Source organism: Gossypium hirsutum, chromosome A06 (genome assembly GCF_007990345.1).
Source record: "Gossypium hirsutum isolate 1008001.06 chromosome A06, Gossypium_hirsutum_v2.1, whole genome shotgun sequence".
Lineage (NCBI taxonomy): Eukaryota > Viridiplantae > Streptophyta > Magnoliopsida > Malvales > Malvaceae > Gossypium > Gossypium hirsutum.
This window is the reverse complement of record NC_053429.1, coordinates 125,813,946-125,834,384: the sequence shown is the minus strand read 5'-3', so window position 1 is coordinate 125,834,384 and position 20,439 is coordinate 125,813,946. Positions and strand designations below refer to the sequence as shown.

General features: G+C 31.4%; 3 protein-coding genes across 4 annotated transcripts; all 3 read left to right on the top strand.

Annotated features, from left to right (window-relative positions):
- Nucleotides 1-1,959: 1,959 nt before the first annotated feature.
- Nucleotides 1,960-5,151, top strand: LOC107937391 (uncharacterized). Its single transcript, XM_016870264.2, has 3 exons — nt 1,960-2,116; nt 3,654-4,166; nt 4,435-5,151. The coding sequence occupies exons 1-3, from the start codon at nt 2,044-2,046 to the stop codon at nt 4,971-4,973; spliced, it is 1,125 nt and encodes a 374-aa protein (XP_016725753.1). The 5' UTR covers nt 1,960-2,043; the 3' UTR covers nt 4,974-5,151.
- Nucleotides 5,152-7,402: 2,251 nt separating this feature from the next.
- On the top strand, nt 7,403-10,772 carry LOC107937383 (cytochrome c oxidase subunit 5b-1, mitochondrial). Its single transcript, XM_041116278.1, has 6 exons — nt 7,403-7,865; nt 8,012-8,097; nt 8,506-8,559; nt 9,608-9,674; nt 9,824-9,903; nt 10,403-10,772. The coding sequence occupies exons 1-6, from the start codon at nt 7,715-7,717 to the stop codon at nt 10,463-10,465; spliced, it is 501 nt and encodes a 166-aa protein (XP_040972212.1). The 5' UTR covers nt 7,403-7,714; the 3' UTR covers nt 10,466-10,772.
- Nucleotides 10,773-15,416: 4,644 nt separating this feature from the next.
- Nucleotides 15,417-19,233, top strand: LOC121230815 (acyl-protein thioesterase 2). 2 transcript variants are annotated; one of them, XR_005928954.1, is made up of 9 exons: nt 15,417-16,099; nt 16,219-16,333; nt 17,245-17,281; nt 17,436-17,505; nt 17,729-17,833; nt 17,916-18,066; nt 18,231-18,373; nt 18,748-18,841; nt 18,930-18,985. XR_005928954.1 is itself a non-coding variant. In XM_041116277.1 (9 exons), the coding sequence occupies exons 1-9, from the start codon at nt 16,069-16,071 to the stop codon at nt 19,012-19,014; spliced, it is 771 nt and encodes a 256-aa protein (XP_040972211.1). In that variant the 5' UTR covers nt 15,417-16,068; the 3' UTR covers nt 19,015-19,233. The 2 variants fall into 2 exon arrangements, 1 of the variants encoding a protein (XP_040972211.1); XM_041116277.1 differs by having other exon boundaries at nt 18,231-18,313; nt 18,930-19,233.
- The last annotated feature ends 1,206 nt before the right edge of the window (nt 19,234-20,439 follow it).

Sequence of the window (20,439 nt, the reverse complement as noted above, 5' to 3'; positions counted from 1 at the left end):
AATCAAGAGTATAAATTACTTAACCTCGTGAAATTGAAATAGTTTTTATTCTTACACAAAATTAATCCTTAACCGACAATGCAACAATTTGAGGATAGATATCCCACGTGGCTTTGAAATAGCTTGTCCTAAACCTTCACCAGAAGAACACCAAATCTGAAATCATTTTTTCACATCTAAATTACGTTTCATTTATTTAAGAACCACAAGCATTGTTCCAAGCAATTGAGTCCCCAACTTTTAAGACAAACTTATATATAAATAATCCAAACGTATTACCAAATTCAGCCATTTAAGGTTTTTAATTAAAATCACTTAGCCGGAATTAATATTTATTTTACAATCAAAATTAAAAGATCGATGAATCTTGTGTGTTGATTTGATAACTAGGGTGTTCACCGCTATAGATGTGGTCTAGATCAAGTTACGCTAATCGTGTTACAGTTAAGGTTTTACCTTCTTCTTGTAATTCATCAAAAGAAAAAAACTGTTATATGTTTATGTATATTAAAATCCATTTACAAGTGTAAAGAGCATGTTATTAGAGCCCTGCTCATGCTTTGGGACATAGATAAAGGGGGAATTATGAAGTATTCAATTTAAGTTTTTTTTAAATAATTTTTTTAATTTCAACCCTCAAATTTCTAAAATTTTATTTTAGTCCCTCTATAATGAATTGTTCATTATTTGGTAAAAGTAGTGACTATATAAAAGATAATTATTTAATTTATTCAGGAATAAAAGGGATAGGCAGTGACGTTGCTCGCAAAAATATTAAAATTGTCATTCTAAAAGTTATAAATTAGTATAATGGTAGAACTGTATTTTGCCCCTTCCAAAAATTATAATTCAAATTTGGTCTATAAAAATGATTTTTTAGCTTCACCTCTGAATACGTTAGTATCGAAGATTTTTTTAACAAGCAAGATTAAAAGAATTAGCACGTATCTTTAAGTTGTATTTAATAAAAAATAAAACTGTGGTAAAATTTTAAATTGTTTCAAGAGTAAAAAAAAAATTCACTATTAGTGTATCAAATAATAATCCTTATATAAATATAGATTGATTTTTTAAAGAAAGTTACAATTTTATTTTTTTTTCTTGTTAAATAAAATTATTAATATTTATTTTTAAATATCTTAAATGTTTTTATTTTTCATTAATTGTCACAAATTAGTTAATTAACACTGGATGACTTTTAATCTATTATTAGATTATGTCACACCCACATTTAGGGTTGAGCAAGAACATAAAAACTGACTTCGAGCTAAGGTATCTGGATGGTTATAAGCCAAAGTTACCCAAAACCAAACCTAATTCTATTTTCTATTTAATATATAATTAATTTTTAATATTTATGATATAAGAATAAATATTTTATACTCAAAAATAGTGAAAAACAATTTAAAAGTTTTTGAAAAATTATTATTTAGAATATTTATAAAAAAGACCTTGAAATTTTGTCAAATAATATTCAAAATCCATAAAACAAAGCTCATTTGGTCAAAATAAGTCTACAAATCTAAAGCCCAAACTTAATATGAAAAATTAAGAACCGAATCGAGCTTAATCGAATTATAACGGATGGTTCAACAAATCTAAAAAAAAAAAACAACCGAATTGAACCAATATTGCCCTTACCCATAACGTGGGTGAAAATAGAATTTTGTAATTTTTATTTTTTTGTATGTGAATTACAAAAGGAGTGCAAAACTCTAACAACAACACGACTTGAATTCAAGCCACACCTGAAATGATGAAGACCCTAACAATCAGACCAACACACGGAATTCTAATTTCTAATTTTTTAATTAGATACATTGTTACATGTTAGTAGATCAAAGAAATATTAAATTAATCATTAAAATATATATAAAATATAATGGTATTCATGTAGTTTTGGTAAATAGTAAGGGCTTTCTTTTAGAACTAAGCAAATAAAAGCCTCACACTAGCCCTCATGATTTTCCCATTCAAATTCTCTACTTTTTCCTTCCCTTTTTCTTTCTTTCCTCTCCCTGTTTTTGCCTTTTTAAAAGAAAAATGCAGAGACTCATAGCAGTGGTGCTGTTTTTATTTTGCGCCACTTCTCAATTAGCCTCTTCTCTCAATGATGGTAAGCTCACTTCTCTGTAATCCATGCTTAAGCTTCTTTGCATTGCCTTTTTTTTCATTGAGTGTAAATTTTATGTGTTGTATGTAGTAAAATGATTTGATATATACTCGTTAGCTGTGACGTGGTGATTATTCATCTCGTTTTTTAATCATATGATGGAGAATTAGTTCATCTCTCGTAAGAATGGAACACATTTCATGGCTCTTCGAAATATTACATAACTTTCATTTAAACTCTGAACACCCAAGGTGAGGAAGATGAAGTTGAAGTTGAAGAAATCTTGTATTGTTTAGCCTAAATAAATGCATCTCAGTTTCCATCTTTTTTCTCCTTTCCCATGGTAGTTGGAGACTATTAGTCACCCTACATTTTGTACTTGGTATATTAATGGAAAAAATTGTGTACGATAAAATATCATATAATTATATATAAATATAAATTTATTGAAATTTATATAATATGGGTTATTATTGTATTAAAATTTATTGAAATTTATATAATATGGGTTAAAATAGTGAAAAAAAAAGCAATACTAAAAAAAACGTAAGTTGCTAGATCTATTGTTCTTAGATCTTAAAATTTCGTTACGCGTTTGATCAAGGAGTAAACTAATTTTTTCTGTTAAAAATTTTATTTATTTTTATTATAAAAAACTATAGTAATTGACAAGATAACTAAATAATAGCATATGATGCATCATGTATATTTCATTGTGATGTATAAAAAAATTTATAATAGAAATAAATAGATTTTTAATAAAATTGCATGCTACATATGCTGCACCCTTCATCCACGTGAAACCAGATCGATTTGGCACATTTTGCACGACAACCTGACAGTAAATAACATGCATAGCTTTGGCATCTATCTTACCAAACTGACCCCTACATGTTTTAGCCATACATAGGCATAGATTTTAAGTGTTTTTAAAATATCATTATTATTTTAATTAAGCTTTTTACTCATTATAGCATTTAATTTTAAATTAAATGTTAATTTAAATCTAACGTAAGATATATTCAAAATACTCGAGTTAATATTTAACATTCAAAATAATAATTACAGTGTTAAATTGATGAAAAAATTTAATTGTTACAATATTAATATTTTAAAATTCAATTAGAACATCGACTAATTTAGTAGATACTTCATATCATATGTTAATTATTTTCGTGTCATTGCCAATTAACCTAGGATCCAGTAAAAAGTGAAAAACTATACATTTGGTCATTGATGTGCATGTGCATCAATTAAAACATTTCCTTTTGAAGGAGAATCTAAATGGGAAATTGGTTTCTATCATTAAAACCATTTCCAACATAAGAGCTATGGTCCAACATAGATTCTTTGATGGTCCTTAGAACATTTGTCAATAGGACCATCTTGACATTAATAAATGAAACTTCAATAGGACATTAATGAATAACATTTGTATTTGTCATTCAACATCATTCCTTTCTCACATGAGATTCATAAAAAATTAGGGTCACACTTAAAATGAATTAAAAATCTATTTTTTTTATTTTTTTATTTTTAGGTTTGTTGCCAAATGGAAATTTTGAGTATGGGCCTAAGCCATCGGAATTGAAAGGAACTAAAGTGATGAGCCCCAAAGCAATACCGAATTGGGAAATTTCAGGCTATGTTGAGTACATCAAATCAGGTCAAAAACAAGGTGACATGTTGCTAATAGTACCTGAAGGAGGCTTTGCAGTTAGGTTAGGCAATGAGGCATTGATTAAGCAGAAGATTAAGGTGATTAAAGGCATGTTTTACTCTCTAACCTTCAGCGCGGCTCGGACATGTGCACAAGAGGAAAAGTTGAATGTTTCGGTTTCTCCGAACTACGAGAAAAACGACTTTGGTTTGTTCCCGATTCAGACGATGTATAGTAGCAATGGATGGGATTCGTATGCGTGGGCATTCCAGGCTTCTGAGTCTGTAATTGAGATCTCGATACATAATCCTGGTGTGGAGGAAGATGCTGCTTGTGGCCCTCTTATTGATTCCGTCGCATTGAAGACCTTGTACCCTCCAAAACGCACCCGAGGTAAAGACAAACATGAAACTCGATTTGACTATAAAAAATTAATAGCTTGAATTTATCTAATGGAACTTAGAATGAACTAAATTTGAAATGATCTGAATAAGTAAACTTAAATGACCTAAAAGCAAGATGACTAGGTTCGAAATGGTCCGAACTGAAAATAACCAAAAATTGATCCAAACTCAAATGATTTGAAAATTTAAAACCCGAACTGATTCAACCCCTATGGAAAGTTTGAGGATAGCTAACATGTTTGATCCAACATTTGCAGTGAATCTATTAAAGAACGGAAATTTCGAAGAAGGTCCTTACATCTTCGCAGGACCAATGTCCGAAGGTGTCATAATTCCACCCCACATTGAAGATGATCACAGTCCATTACCTGGTTGGATTATCGACTCCCTCAAAGCCGTTAAGTACATCGACAGCGACCACTTCACCGTCCCCGAAGGCAAGCGAGCAATTGAACTCATAGCTGGTAAAGAAAGTTCCCTCTCACAAGTCGTGAGGACGACAATCGGTCGGGACTACGTCCTTTCCTTCACCATTGGTGATGCTAACAATGCATGCGAAGGTTCCATGGTGGTCGAGGCATTCGCTAACAAGAACACTGTCAAGGTCACGTATGACTCGAAAGGCAAAGGAGGATTCAAGCAAGCGAGACTACGATTTAAAGCTGACTCGACACGAACCAGGATAATGTTCTATAGCACGTTTTACACCATGAAAAATGACAACTCGGGTTCTCTCTGTGGACCGGTGGTGGATGATGTGAAGTTGGTTAGTATTCGAAAATTGCATCGTTTGTAAAATTCATGTTTTAAATTTGTTTTGCATTGATTATGCTACAAATTAATGTGTTTCATCCATTTAGGGGTTTACTTTAGGATTATTTAATGTAACAAATTAATGAGTTCACCACCAATGTTTACATTTATGTATCTACTTTCTTCGTTAAATTAAATGGTGTGAGCCAAGTTCTTTTTCATCCTTTTTCAGTAATCGCAATGCATATGTAATATAAAAGTTGGACTATTCGTTTAAACCCGAAGACTTATCCGATTTTTAAGAAGTTATGGACAAAAATATCATGTCTTAAAAATGGACTTAAAAAATTAAGTTCGTTTAAAATTTGATACGAGCTTAGATTTCAATAGTTAAGGTCCTAGCTTGACTCGACCAATTTTTTAATTTTCTTTTATTTTTGTTGATGTGCCTTGGTATTGTTAGAGAGCCTTACGAAATCATTAGTTGAAGGGCACATCACACAAGTCCGGCATTGTCTTCGGTTCAAATTTTTTTCTCTCCCAATTTTATTAAGAGCCATTGCAAATTCATAGAGTGAAAGCGCCTTGAAGTCCTTAACTAGGCGAAACCATGACAAACTAGAAGCTCAAGTGATAGCATCCTTCCTCATAAATTACCTATATGCCATGGAGTCTAGTCTAACTATGTGCAAACTCTTTAATTTTCAATTCTTCAACTATGTGCGTAATCTCAGAAAGGAACCAACAACATCCTTTATAAAATCCTCGGGGCCCAAGAACTATCCAAGACACTCATTATACTTTTTCTCTCTTAATTGATACTTTCTCTTTCTGAGTCTCTACCACCATACTCAACCACCTATGGCTCTCCACTCTTCAATTGAACCATCCTCCACCACCCTTTCACTGAATATCAATAATTAGTGTGGTGAACCAACTCTCAATCTCCAAATTGTCACAACTAATATAATGAATACCCAGTCAATTTCTAGTGATGAGCTCCTCGATGCTTTCGGATGGGATTTGTAACTAGACCAAACCCGGTTATAAGGTCTGTGGCGATATTGTTGGCTTCCCGGTGGATATTCTAAAATAGATACTTCATCGTCTATTGTTAGGATGCTTTGACATGCCTGATCATAGCTGAAGTGTTATCCTCTGCAATGCATTAGTAGCTAGAAACATTTCAATCACCTCCTTGTTGTCACTCCAACGATCATTCTTCGAATTCCCAACTACCATGCCAGCAACGTACCATCCAGCATAGCCCAAATTTCAGCCCATATAGTCCTGAGCTAGTTCCCAGAGTCCTACAGTAACCCCCTCCACTTGCCCGAAGAGGTCATATTTTGGCAACCAATTCCCACCCGCAATGAAGTTGTAAGCGTTTGATCCGGTCCTCCATTAGATAGGGGTGGACAAATACCTGCAATTTTAACAACAATTGAAGAAGGAAGCAATCTAGCAGAATATTTTTGCCAATTCCAAATACCCAGATTCATTGTTCATTTCATACACCCATCAAAAATCAATGAAGCCTCAAAGGTCCTACATTTGGTACCAAAGTATCCAACCGAAAGCCTACATTTTGCCCCATCTCCTATTCACCTTTATATTCTAAATTTGAAATGTAATTTAAACTTAATAATACTTTTATTTTAAAAAAAATCTAAAATAGAAACTATTTGTATGTATAGTTTGTTGCAATCAGATTAAATTAGGTAATTAAACCGATTGAACCCAAAATTAAACAATATACTTATTTGAACAAAAAAGTTTAATTAACCACTTGAATTGAGAACCACTTTAAATTAGAATTTTTTGCCCAAAAATAGAGATGGTTTTTCGAGCTTAGATAAAAATAAGACCTGTTTTTTAAATGGGTTGGGCTTCAGATAAAAACAATATACTATTTTGCCACTGTTTTTCATTTTACTATCATTTCACTATTATATTGCTACTATTTTATTGTAATTATTTGGATATTATATAACTCTTGTTGTATTATTATTTTTGTTACTATTTTATAGGTATTTGTTTGTTAAGTTGCACTCATCTTAGTGTTATTTGAGTAATTTTTTTATTTGTCGGGAAACATCTATTTTTAATTTTTTAATATATTTGATGTATTATATTTTTAAAATTTATTTACATATAAAAGATATAAGAAATTTTAATATTGGCGGGTCAAGCTTGAGTTTTAACATTTTGATCTGGGTAAAATTTGAATAAAATTTTAGGTCTATTTTTCGGATCAAGTAAAACTCAAACTTAAAAAATTGATCTAAATTTTTTACTTGACCTAACCCGAAATTAACCTGATGTGGCCATGAATAACTCTAATCCGAAATCATAAAAAAACAAAAAATCAGGGAAATCCTTTTTAACATTTTCATATTTTTCATTAATTTTTATAAAATTTTATTTAATTATTGAATTATTATTGGACCGGCATTTTCCGCTAAGCATGACAAGATCTCTACCCGAACCTCACCGCTCGAACCGCACGGAGACCCCCAAAATCACCCCCGCCCCTCCAAAAAAAAAAAGTTCGCACGTGTGACAAAATTGGAGCGTGCAAAATTGACCCAAAGAAGCAAACCGTTAACCTTCCATCGCCGGCTTCAGCCCTCTCCATATTTCTTTGAAACCCTCATTTCCCTCATTTCGCCGTTCCTTTTGAACTGAACAACGAATATTTTTGGGGGTATTTTTCAAAAGAAGCGAAGGCATCACCTGAGATAAGGAAACACTAAAAACCCTAAAATCTTTGAATTCAGAAATATGTGGAGAAGGCTGTTGACTTCACAGCTCAAAACCCTAGCCACAGCTCCATGCAGATCCGCTTCGAAGACGGTGCCGCTTCCATTCAAATCTAACGTTTCATCATCGCCTTTTTCCTATCTCCTCACTCGTCTCTTCTCCGCCTCGTCAGGTAACCCTAAATTTCCGTAGATCCTCGCCAACGAATCATTTAGATTATTAGGTGTTGTGGGTGGAAATTAGAAGAGAATTCGTAATCGATATTGATTAATGATTTTTCCGGTGTTCTTAATTTTTGGACTGGTTTTGGTTGTGTAGCGGATAGTGCCGTAAAGAAGAGGGTTGAGGATGTCATGCCTATTGCCACTGGTCATGAGCGCGAGGAGCTTGAGGTTGAGCTTCAGGTGATTTGCTTTTTCCTCCTCTACTGTTGCTATTTGGTCTTTAAAATGTGAGAACTTTTATGTGATGTTACATTTCTACGATAGACAATTTCAGTTGTCGACTATATTTAGGGGTGAGCGGTCATTAGGTTTGGTTTCAAAAAGTCGAAAACCGACTTAACTGATGTTCTGAAGACTCTAACTAACTAACTAACTGACTGGTTTTGGTGATAACTGAACATAATCGAATAAAAAGTCGGCTAAGTCAGTTAAACCAATACACAGACACACATTAACTTCAGTTGTTGGCTATATTGTTAGAAGCATTATGGCTACATTTACTATACTGCTCTCTCAGTTTTAGGCCACTGCTTTCTTATTCTCATTCTGATTTTTGTTTTTTGTTTTGTTTTGTTTTGTTTTATTTAGGGAAAGAAAATCCTTGAAGATGTGAACAACCCTGTTGGTCCTTTTGGCACGAAGGTTAGTATGGGTTGCAAAATGTCATTCGCATTGTATAAAAATTGGAGAATTTTGAATTTGACCGTGCGTGTATCATCTTACGTAGAAGCAATGATAGATGATTTTTGACACAATTTTTTTTTTTAATTTTTGCTTAAATTTTGCCATTTTTTAATGCAGTCATTCCTTTTTTCTGTTTGTATGTGATTTTCTGCATAGATTCATTTACTTGGGATTTCTTGTCCAGTTAAATGATTTATGTTTTAACTGATGTTTATATATCCTGTAACTATTTTTGTCCTTAGATTGCTATTCTGATGTCTCATAATGTAACTAAATGTATAGAAAACGATGTTACCAGGTGCACTATTTGGCCATTTTATCAGTAAATTGCCTTTTGATGTTATTAACCAGTTGGAATTGCCTAGTGTTTCTTTCCAGCTATTTGTTAGCAATTATGTTACCTTTTGGTTCTTTATTCTTTTTTGGTTTCAAGTAATGAATATTAGCAACTTTGATATAACTTGTATGAGTCTTTAGATTTAGTTCCCCTCAAGCAAGGGGTTCCGTTTTTCTTTCTCTTGTCAGCATGTCCTCTTACTGGTGGGCTGCTAGTTACCAGTAGACTAGAACTAGGGGAGGGTGATGTTGAATCTATATGCGAAATCTGGCTGTCAAAATATTTTATTCTTAGGTGACATTAAGATGATTTGGTTTAGTTTCGCTTCCTCCATTGAGGTTCCACCACTTATCTGGAAATGCCGGAATATTATAGATATCATATAATGCAGATAAAGGAAAATTGTTTCTACATTCAATGTTTTATTTTCTGAATGTGTTAAAATTTTTTGAGCACGATGTTTCTCTACTATATTGTTGTACTGCAATGTTTTATGCATTTATGTTAAATCATGGCTAATTAATAATCTTCTTCTGTAAACTTATCATTTTGAGTATGGGCTTCCTTTTTATGGTGATAAGACCTTTCTACTGAAAATCTAAAATAATTGACCTTTTATGAAATCTTGAGTGATGTCATTTTTTGACATTTGATTTTATCTGCTTTTAGGAAGCTCCTGCTGTTGTCAAGTCCTACTATGACAAGAGAATAGTTGGATGCCCAGGAGGTGAAGGAGGTATGTTTCTTTCATCAAATCTCTGTTTCTGCTCATCTTGGTCTGAACTGTGTGTCTTCTTGTATGCTTTTTCTCTATAATATACAAAATTGAGTCATTCGGGTTGAACTAATATAAATTCATTTGACTGTTTTAAAAAACAAATGCAGATGACGAGCATGATGTTGTCTGGTTTTGGCTGGAGAAGGGCAAGCCACATGAATGCCCTGTTTGTTCACAGTATTTTGTGGTGAGTAGATCTATTTGAGCTCATGTCTAAATGTCTATTTCTTTGGACTCAGTGGGTCCATATCCAGTTTAGATATTTCTGTTAGCCCATACATGGATTCACCAATAACTCTAAAGATTTGAATTAGTTGTTAATGATCTGGGGTGTTATGGAAGAAATAAACAATCATCTATTAGATTTAACTACAAATGTTTGAGCTATATGATATTTTATAATTTTTCTGTCGTCCCTGAAGGACGCAATTGAAACTACAATGACATTCAGATTTTCAGATATACATGAATTGGTTTGAGGTTAGGGTCATAAGTGCTATAACTGAAGTGAGACCTGGAGACCTCAAGGTTGACAGACATTTCATCCCATTCCCTTAGGTTATTGCCCTGCAATTCAATTTAAAAGAAAATAACACAAGTAGCATTCTTACCATTCCAACCCCAATAGTACAATGGTTTTTCAAGCATCGTAGCTTTTCTTAACTATATATGTTGATGTTTGGCAGCTCGAAGTTGTGGGCCCTGGAGGAACTCCAGACGGACATGGTGACAACGATCATCATCATTAATTGCAGCTTTCAGGTTTATTTTTTCCTATTGGAATAAAATTGGAGAGGATGGAACCAAGTCCAGTTATAGAGTTCATTGCACCTTCAAGTGTTAAAAAAAAAATCTATCATGTTTGGTTTTTGATTGGCCCTTGGTCTTGTTTGAGATGGTATCTCTATTTTTTCGGTTTTTCAGGGTGGTCATCTTTTTGAACTATGAATCATCTTAGGTTTAACTTCAATGATTGCCAAATAATTGATGGCTACCGTCCCCATTGTTTCATTAAACATCTTGATGTTGAATTTTGAAGGAATCTTACAGGTTTAATCGCTTTTGGATTCTTGCACTTCCTTTTTTTCCCCTTTTAAATATTAATTAGGTGGCTAGGAATTGTCGTAGTCCTCAATTAGATTCATCAATTGGATGGGTCAGGTTGATTTTGGGTTTTGAAACTTTCCAATCATTTTCGGGTTGTGATCATTTCAGGTTTGTATAAATTCAGATATGGTTCAGGCCATTTTTGGGGTTTTTTTTTCCGTAGTTTTCATGTCTGTTTTATTGTCTATATTCAGGGGTTCGTGGTTATTCACAATAATAGTATCTCTTAAGATTTAAACACGTGTTCTCTCTTTGAAAGTAAAATATGCTTTATTACTACATACTGGGTAGAATATTTTTAGTTTGTGATTGAACAAGTTGAGATTCTTTTTTATTGTCAAATCAAGTTTGGTAAAGTTTGGGTTTAGGCTAATTGAGTTGATTATCCAGAATTGCATTAAAATTAAACACACTTATCCCCAATTTGTGCATCATAAGACCTGTCTTTGGGTCACTTCAATGTCCTAATCTGTTAGGAATGGGGACCTTTCTTTGTTCTTATTGACAGGCAATATTTGGTATTGAGATTTTAGGACTTAGAATCATCCACAAATCTACACTGATAGTGTCCCAAACCTAATATACTCTCTATTTGTTGCTGCAAAAATGGAAATATATTACCCTGTTATTTTTAAATTATTCTATTAATATATTCCTTTTAAAGAAAAAAAATAGCTGTCTCAATACATTTTCAAGTATTGATACCATCAAAATATCTGACAGTTGAGTACTGACTTAAAATAACCTATTATTCATTGTATCCATTCCATTTATACTTAACTGGATCAATATCAATTCATCATGTGGGAGGAAATTAAAATAAAATATATTAAAAAATTATTAGTAGTTAAAAAATATGAGTTTTTTTTTTTATTTTTTTAATTTAAAATTGGTGAAAATCATAATATCCATATAATTATATATTTTTATTTTATAAGTTGGTTTCTTTGTAATTTAAGTGACTAATTAGAATAGATATATTAGTCACTTAAATTACATATTTATTTTAGAAAAAAATAATTTTTAAAATTTAAGTATTATTAGAAATAAGTTAACATTTTCTTTAAATAAATAGTTTTAAAAAATAAATAAAACTTTGTATCCATGAATGAACAAAACTGGTAATTTCCTTCAAAAAAACTAAAATTGTAAACATTAATTTCACATGAAAAGACTTGAAAAAACTGTGTGCAGAAAGATTCAGAGAAAATCGTAAAATGTGTGATATGGTGTATAAGGATATAATATTCAAAACATAACTTGTCAGTTGTCCCTTCAATCACTGATCTTTAACCTACATTCACTCATTAATTTATGTTTCCTATTCTGAAAAATGTTCCTAGTAATGACAAAAAGAAACCCTAGCTATAATACCCTCCTATGCATCATAGGGAACCAACTTCTTCTTCCTTTCTTTTTTATCTTTTGGTATCGGGTACTTATATAAGACATTAACCAGATATGGATTTGAGTTGGGTGGATTCCAATACGGAAGACAAAGCTTCCACCCTCATTCACAAAAGATGAACTTAAAATTTTAATTAAACACATCGAATAATATATAACTAGACCCAAAGTTAATGTAAGAATAAGTTTTTTAAATTTATATATATATTAGTCTTATTTGACAATTGATTGTTAGATAAATGTTGATTACTGTGGCTAATTTGGTAAACTGATTTTATTAATTGTTTTGATAAATTGATTTTATTAAGTATTTAGTAAAACTTAATTGATATATGTAAAATAACGAATAAGGGTATGTCACATTTTATTGTAAAGTATTTATTTGTTTATAATACTTTAGTCTTTATTGGGTTAAATTATTGAAATAAAATACTATTACGAAGAAATTAAAACATCAATTATAGAAATTAATTAGTGAATATTTTTGAACATTTAAATAAATAATTTTTTTAAGTTCCTTATTTGTAAATATTAACCTTGTAGAAATTAATAAATATTAATAGTGTATCAATATAATTGTAAAATATATTGTTAGTAATAATTACCTCATGTTCTTAGTATGTAAATTAATGATAATTATGTCACACTCTGAATAAATTTGCCAAGTAGTATATTTCAATTAATATAAAGTTGTATAAAAATCATTTTCTACTAATAAGTTGAAAATAAATTAAGAGTACATAAATATTCAAGAAATAGATACTTATGATAAAAGAGAGTAATTTTTGAGCAAGTGTGGTCAGATATATCATTCCACATATCTCATTCTTAACCAGCCGTGAAAACCAGCCGTGAAAAGAGTTGCCCATCTAAGCGTTTTTTGTTTTGGAGGTTTTAGCTCAAAAAATTCTTGCAAATCTCCATTCATCATTTGACTATCAAATCCTCTATTGTACTCAAATCAACTAAAAAAATCCAAAATTCTGTTTACCGAACACCCCATTATATTATTCATACATTTCAATTTTCTTTTGTTATTATATATTATTCACGCAAGACTAAGCAATATTTTTTTTTCTTTTTCCTTGTTTAAAATACTAAAACTATTAAATTTCTTTTTCTCTAGGAATTATAAGAAAACAATTGAATTCATCAATGTTCTCTTGTTAATATAAATGAATCAATGATGTTTGATTAGAATCAAAAAGATCGATTGGACTGGTTAAATAAAAAACAAGTTATAGTATTGGTCTAAAAAATTATATTAAATCGATTGAATTAGAAATCAGAACATCTAGTCGAATTAACAGTTGAACTATAATTTTTATTTTTAATATTTTAATTAATTTTAATAATTTTTTTAATCGAATTAACCAAATCAACAATTCGATAACCTAATTGATCGACTCTTATCGCTTAGAATCAACTCTATTTTCCAGCATCAAAGTAAAAAAGGGAAAAAGCATCAAGACCAAGCCTATATTTCTCTATAAACTAGTATGTAGGTTCAGCTTTAACCCACATTCACTCATTAGTTTATGTGTTTTTATTTTTTCGCTGAACACGAAAGATAAAGTGAACCCTATATGTAGCTCTTCCTGCATGGTTTTCAACAAAAAAACGTCTTCTCAATCCATTATATCTTATGCCACAATATCTTTTTTATATTAATGAATAAACCATAAAATTTATTATGTATAATGAGATAAAACAATGATGTGAAAACTGAACCCTTTTAAAAAAAAAAATCTCCTATGGAATCCTTATAGCTTTCATTTTCACTGCATTTTGGGAGCCAGCTTTGCAGATGAAGTAGAAGAAAAATAAAAAAGATTGTAATTATTCTCTATTTTCTTTTTTGTAATTTAGTTCAAGAGATTCCAACTTTTCAACTATATAGTTTTATTAAACACAAATTGGCTGCTGTATTATTAATAAATTAAGCTACACTCAAAGGGTAGTGCAAAGCAGCATATGTTGTCTTTCAGCTATATAAACCCTAAGAATCAATCAACTAAACTCTAAATTTTTAAGTATCATTCCTATATATACATATATATATATGTATGTACACACTAATTGATTAATTGATTCTTGCCCCATATGAATGTTGTGGTAGGGTAAAGGAGGAGTTGACAATTAAAAAGTTCCCTCAATTTTTTCTTCAAAAAAGAATAGGAAAAATATATAAATATTGACAAGTTGACCTATACATGACAATAGATGTCACCATTTAATACAGTAACCAATTATGGACTGCCATGTCAATTTTCTCCCCCTTAAGTCAACTAGTTAAATATAGAGTTTGGTTTGTTTATGGTTAAGAAAAAAATTTTAGAGTTGGAATCTAATCTTTCGTAAAAGTATCATGGAGTTGAATTGCGTTTTATCTTTTTTATTAAAAAATTGAATAAATAAGTCTTTACTATGTAGCACATGTCTGGTTATTCTATCTGTCTTAGTTTTTAACCGTATAAATTCATGAAATTTAAAAAAAAGGATTAATTTATTATTTAATCTAATATATAAGAATTAATTTACCTTTTTTTTGAGTAAAAAGAAAAAAATACAATTTACCTTCTAGCACAAGAATCTCTATAATACTTTTACCCTATTGATAACAAGAAGATGATATAAAGCTGGAGTGCATATATATTTTATATATAAATATATATAAAGCTGCATTTATAGGTGGATACTGACGGGATAACATGGGCTAGGAACACTAACTTGAATGGAACATGAGAAAGCAGTTAAAATGGTGGGTCTGCAACTCTGCAAAATCAATAGTAATTTATTTAATTTTTTGGTATTTTTCATCTTCCGTTTATTGTTCATGTCTAAGGTTTATAACTATTATATTATCTCTAACATTCAAATTCTCATTTTTTATAATATAAATTATATTACACCTAATATAATCTCACAGTTAGAAGTTTAAGGTTTGGACTTAATATACTTACGGTGTTCCCCATGGAAATATAAACAAACAGAACTTTTATGGTGGGACTAGGAGTATTCAGCAAACCAAATATATTATAGTGGCAAACAAGAAAGGAGGATAGAGGGACAAAAAAAAAGGCCACATACTTTTTTTTCCTGCTGTCTTTTCCCACATAATAAAATCCAGGAATGGAGAAAATATATAGTTTATACATATGTTATACATGTATATATATGTATATATGTATGTATGTAATTATTCTTTGTGTCATTGATACCTTTCAGGATATATCTATTATACTAAAAATTTGTAAGGATGTATATGAAAGTTGAAACTTCTATGCATGCTTTTTTCTACTTAATGGGGGTATCAATCAAACCATCAAAGAATTCATAAACAAATGATTTCAGAAAAAGAAAAAGAAGATATTTCAAATATATAGTTAATGCTTTTTTCTTGTTTTCAGTAATATTCTCTTGAGTTGTTGCTGTGGGGGGATTTGCTTTTTATTTATTTTTTTAGCCACTTCCCAACAAGCATAGATTCTCTCTTTATTGTTACAAATCTCTATGGAGGGATGGGATGTTTGTGCTCTTGCCCTTGCTTGGATCCCTATGCTATATTGAAAAGATTTTTTTTTTAATTTTCTTTTAAACCCTTCCTTTTCAATGATGCCCTCCTCTTTTTTTATTTTTTTTATTTTTTGAGTTTTCTAGGCAAAATTTTAGGCTACAAAAATGTATAGCCAGTTGTACACAATACTCACCTGTTTTATTCCATTATCACACACACACTCCTTCCTATATTTGCTTATAAATAGGCAATACCTCTTCTGGGGTTTCTTCATTGTATCACTTCTTTTCAGTCCTGGTTAAAAACAACAACAACAAAATCATGAGCTATTCACATTATACCATGGCTTCTGGTTAGTTGCTTTCTTTCTCTCATTTCAGCTTTCTTGAATTCATTTTTACTGTTCTTAGCAATGGTTTTTAGAGTGTTGTAATAACTTGAAAACTCCATTAATGGTGTTAATGTTTTTAGGTAGTAGAACTGGTAGAAGGACATTTGAATTTGGAAGGACATATGTGGTTAGACCAAAAGGTAAACACCAAGCTACTATAGTGTGGCTTCATGGCCTTGGTGACAATGGCTCAAGGTAATTGCATGTTAGCCTTTTGTTATATTGCCTCAACCAATACATTGAAACTTTAGTATGAAAGTTTATGGTGAAAGTAAGATAGAGGAGATAGCATTTTGCTTCTTCTACTAGGCACATTAGTCCTTATACATTAGATTAAATAGTAAAAGTTAGTATCTCAGCGTAAAGTACACATGTCACTGTTTGTTTATTTTATTAATCATTCTAGTTTTTAATAGTAGAAATAAATAAAATTTTTAATAAAATTGATTAGTTTGTTCATTGATCTAATTTACAGATACAAATTTATCTATTTTTTAGTAAAAGAGAAAAATATAATCTGACACCTAATACCGGGATGTCTATGGCATTTTCACTGAAAGTTTTTATATATATATAGTAGAGTGAAGCTGTTTTGATCACTGTTTAACTCAACTTCATTCATTGAATTCAGATAAATTTTTACTGTTCTATGGATTTAATTTTATCTCAAAACAAATAATGTTGTTTGAGCATGTCAACATCATTTTGTGTTTTTTCCCACTGTTAGAGTTGTTTTCTTTTTATTTTTACTGTCAATTGGAATAAGTTCTATGGAGCAAAACAGTGAAGCTGTGAAATAATATTCAATGTATATATATATATTATTCTGTTTTTGTCTCATGTGATGTTAAGCACTTAAGCTTAATTTGGAAGACTGAGAAATGTCAAAAAAAGAGTATATTCCATGTTCATAGATAATGGACCACAAATTAACCTGTTTTTTTTTTTCTGCCAAATTGGGATAAGAAAACTTATCTTTTCACAAAGGATATTCATTATATTTTTCTTTAGTATTATAGTCTTTTCAGTTAAATAGTTTCTATTTTCTTACTTTTTACAATAAAAACAACACTTCTTCAAACTTTGGTTCCTAATTTATTTTGCAGTTGGTCTCAGCTCTTGGAAAGTCTTCCACTTCCAAATGTAAGGATGCTTTCAAAATTTACTTTTGAACTTAATTTGTTTTTGATTTGCATATTGCTTTGTCCTACTTCAAAGCTCAGTTGAATTTGTTGAACTATGACATACAAGTTTGCATGATTCTCATATATGTATATATATAATTTTCTTTTTTCAGGTAAAATGGATTTGCCCAACTGCTCCTACTCGTCCTGTGGCCTTATTAGGGGGATTTCCTTGCACTGCATGTAAGAAATTCTGGTTTTATCTTATCTTACTCGAACTTGGTGCGAGTGCTGAACATGGGTACATATCTGACACGAGTATGGTCAGAATTTTATAAGGGGAATACTTGAATGCCATTTAACCATGTACATGTCAGACATGTATGCCAGACACTTTTATCACCTGGTTCGTGAAGATGTCAATGCTTTGGCACTCATATAATCATTTAATTGCTTGGCATATCAGGGTTTGATGCTGGTGAGCTTTCAGAAGAAAGTCCAGATGATTGGGAGGGTTTAGATACTTCAGCAGCACATATTGCAAACTTCTTGTCAACTGAGCCATCTGATGGTATTTTAAACTCTCCATGCCATCCCACTATATATATATATAGATTGGTTTTTGAAACTGGTGTTTGCTTCCTTTTTGACAGTTAAGGTGGGTATTGGAGGCTTTAGTATGGGTGCTGCAATGGCACTCTACTCTGCAACTGCTTGTGCTCTAGGAAGGTATGGAAATGGTATCCCATACCCCATCAACCATAGAGCAGTTGTTGGGCTTAGTGGATGGCTTCCCGGTTCAAGGTACGACATCTTATGTTACTCTGGCTCGAGTGTGAATATTTGGAGGATACTTGAACAATCTATCCCCATTCCTATTCCCAAATACATGTTGCAAATCATGACAGGGTCTAAACCTGTATCACTTAAGTGCCATATGAGAACTCTAAGCAGGTGTCGGCTTACAGGGGCTTAAGGAACAAGATACAAGTATCACATGAAGCTGCAAGGCGAGCTGCATCCTTGCCGATTTTGCTTAGCCATGGAACCTGTAATTATCTTTTTCCATGTTTAAGCATGACATATTGCAAAAATAGCACACAATAGAAAGGTAAAAGTACTATGAAGGATCTTGTATTATAAATCAGATTGCATTTTACCCGTTTTATAAAAAAAATAAGTAATTAATTACTGTATGTTAGATCAAAGAGCAAATTGATCTTTCTATTAATAGTAAAAATGAATGAAATTTTAAATTGAAATGACTGATTTGCTCTTTGGTTTAATGTAGAAGTACTAATTTACTCATTTTTTTTACTAAATGAGACAAAATGCAATTTAACTCCTAATACAGGATCCTCCACTTTTACCTAGAAAAAAAATCATGTAAAGATGCTCTGTTAACATTCCAACATGACAAAAGTTTTGCTTGTTTATTCAACCAAATAATCATTACTACGTTATAATCTTTGATTACGATTACAGGTGATGATGTTGTCCCCTACAAAATTGGAGAAAAATCAGCTCATTCATTGAATATAGCAGGATTTTGGAATCTCACTTTCAAAAACTATGAAGGGTAATAACTATCATTTAGGCCTTTTAAAAATATCTCATCATGAAAAACATCTTTTTAAGTTTTTTTTGGTCTGAATTTGACTGTTCAGGATTGGCCATTACACAGTCCCTAAAGAGATGGATGAGGTCTGCAATTGGCTTACTACAAAACTGTGTCTTGAGGGATCTCGTTGAATGTAACAAAGCATCAGTTCTTAGTTTGAGAAACAACAATGGCAGACACAAAGACAAAAACTACATATGTACAAGTAGATGGGGTATATGGTATAGTTGAAATTAGCCTTAATTAACTTGTCCTCAAAATAAAAGTTTTGGTTTCTTTTAAAACTTTAAATCCAGGATGTAGATCTGTTATAACTTAGTCTTAATTAATGAGATATAAGAAATTAGTCCCATTTGGCTTCTATCTTCACTTTTCGGAACCATCCGGGTTTCAAGACATCTCCTCTACATTGCCCTATGCACCGGGATTCGCTCATTTCCTTAGTGTGAAGCTACATGTGCCGGTTGAACTAAATAAACCTAAAGATGACAATCAAATCCCGGTGCATAGCGTGAAGCAAAAAAACGTATTGAAATTTGGGTGGTTATAGTTTTACAATATGATATCATATACAAAACATAATTATTTCATTTTGATCATATAACAAATTTTATAATATGATACAAAAAAATAATACAAAGGCTAATATTTGATCAATTTCCTTCCCTTTTTCCTCTTCTTCCAACAATCCAAGAATACTAACAGTGTCACCTGTATGTTGAACAATCTTGCTCACTCCTTCCCCAATGCCTTGCACTACTTTCCCGATCCCTCGGACTAAACCGCCACCGTTTGGTAGTGCCGCAACAATCGACTGCATCGATGCAGCAGCAACCATGCTGCCAACATAATCATCCGCTGTAAGCCGATTGCTTTCGTCACAAGCACGAACCGTGTTTGAATCAGAAGATGACATAATTTTCACACCAAAAGATAATCTCTAAATTCTCAATGTCCTGTTAAAAATTGTTGTAAATGTATTTATATATAATAGCCAATATATAAAAAACCAAAGCTACTTGGGTTTTACAGGTAGCCAGCCAACTTAGGATGTTTTGACATTGTTAAAGCTGATTCGTTGCTATGTTTTTATCGTTGTAAATTGTACGCTTCATCCGTCCTCTACTGCTAGTACTAAATTTTTAGTAGAAACCATCATATGTAGAACACCATGCCATTATTACTTGGGCACGTTATAAAGTTAAAAAGGTAATTTTGGATAGACGGTAAGTTTGACCTTGAAATTAATAATAATAGTAGTTGTGATTTGTGGGTATAGTTACTTTAACGGTGAGATTAAAATCAATTATGAGATATATATTTAGACTCAATTGTAACAATCGTAGTGAAGTGAATTATAATTTATCCTTATTACTTATAATAATTATATTGACCAAGCAATTTGTTCTTCTACCCGTTTTTGTATGACGTCCAAAGGTTGAACCTGAATTAATTACAATTTGCCAAGTGCTGATGAAAGCTTGAATTGAGATCACCAGTGATAAAAATAGGGTACATTTGTTGGCTATAAATTTGTTTTTTATTATCACTTAAGA

What these genes read in the sequence shown, in the direction of transcription:
- LOC107937383 (XM_041116278.1), top strand. Translation starts at nt 7,715, where the DNA reads ATGTGGAGAAGGCTGTTGACTTCACAGCTCAAAACCCTAGCCACAGCT. An exon ending in TTGGTCCTTTTGGCACGAAG is followed by an intron (nt 8,560 to 9,607) that starts GTTAGTATGGGT and finishes ATCTGCTTTTAG; the next exon opens with GAAGCTCCTGCTGTTGTCAA. An exon ending in TTTGTTCACAGTATTTTGTG is followed by an intron (nt 9,904 to 10,402) that starts GTGAGTAGATCT and finishes GATGTTTGGCAG; the next exon opens with CTCGAAGTTGTGGGCCCTGG.
- LOC121230815 (XM_041116277.1), top strand. Translation starts at nt 16,069, where the DNA reads ATGAGCTATTCACATTATACCATGGCTTCTG. An exon ending in GGATGGCTTCCCGGTTCAAG is followed by an intron (nt 18,067 to 18,230) that starts GTACGACATCTT and finishes GTCGGCTTACAG; the next exon opens with GGGCTTAAGGAACAAGATAC. An exon ending in ACTTTCAAAAACTATGAAGG is followed by an intron (nt 18,842 to 18,929) that starts GTAATAACTATC and finishes TTGACTGTTCAG; the next exon opens with GATTGGCCATTACACAGTCC.
- LOC107937391 (XM_016870264.2), top strand. Translation starts at nt 2,044, where the DNA reads ATGCAGAGACTCATAGCAGTGGTGCTGTTTTTATTTTGCGCCACTTCT. An exon ending in AGCCTCTTCTCTCAATGATG is followed by an intron (nt 2,117 to 3,653) that starts GTAAGCTCACTT and finishes TTTTATTTTTAG; the next exon opens with GTTTGTTGCCAAATGGAAAT. An exon ending in CCCTCCAAAACGCACCCGAG is followed by an intron (nt 4,167 to 4,434) that starts GTAAAGACAAAC and finishes CAACATTTGCAG; the next exon opens with TGAATCTATTAAAGAACGGA.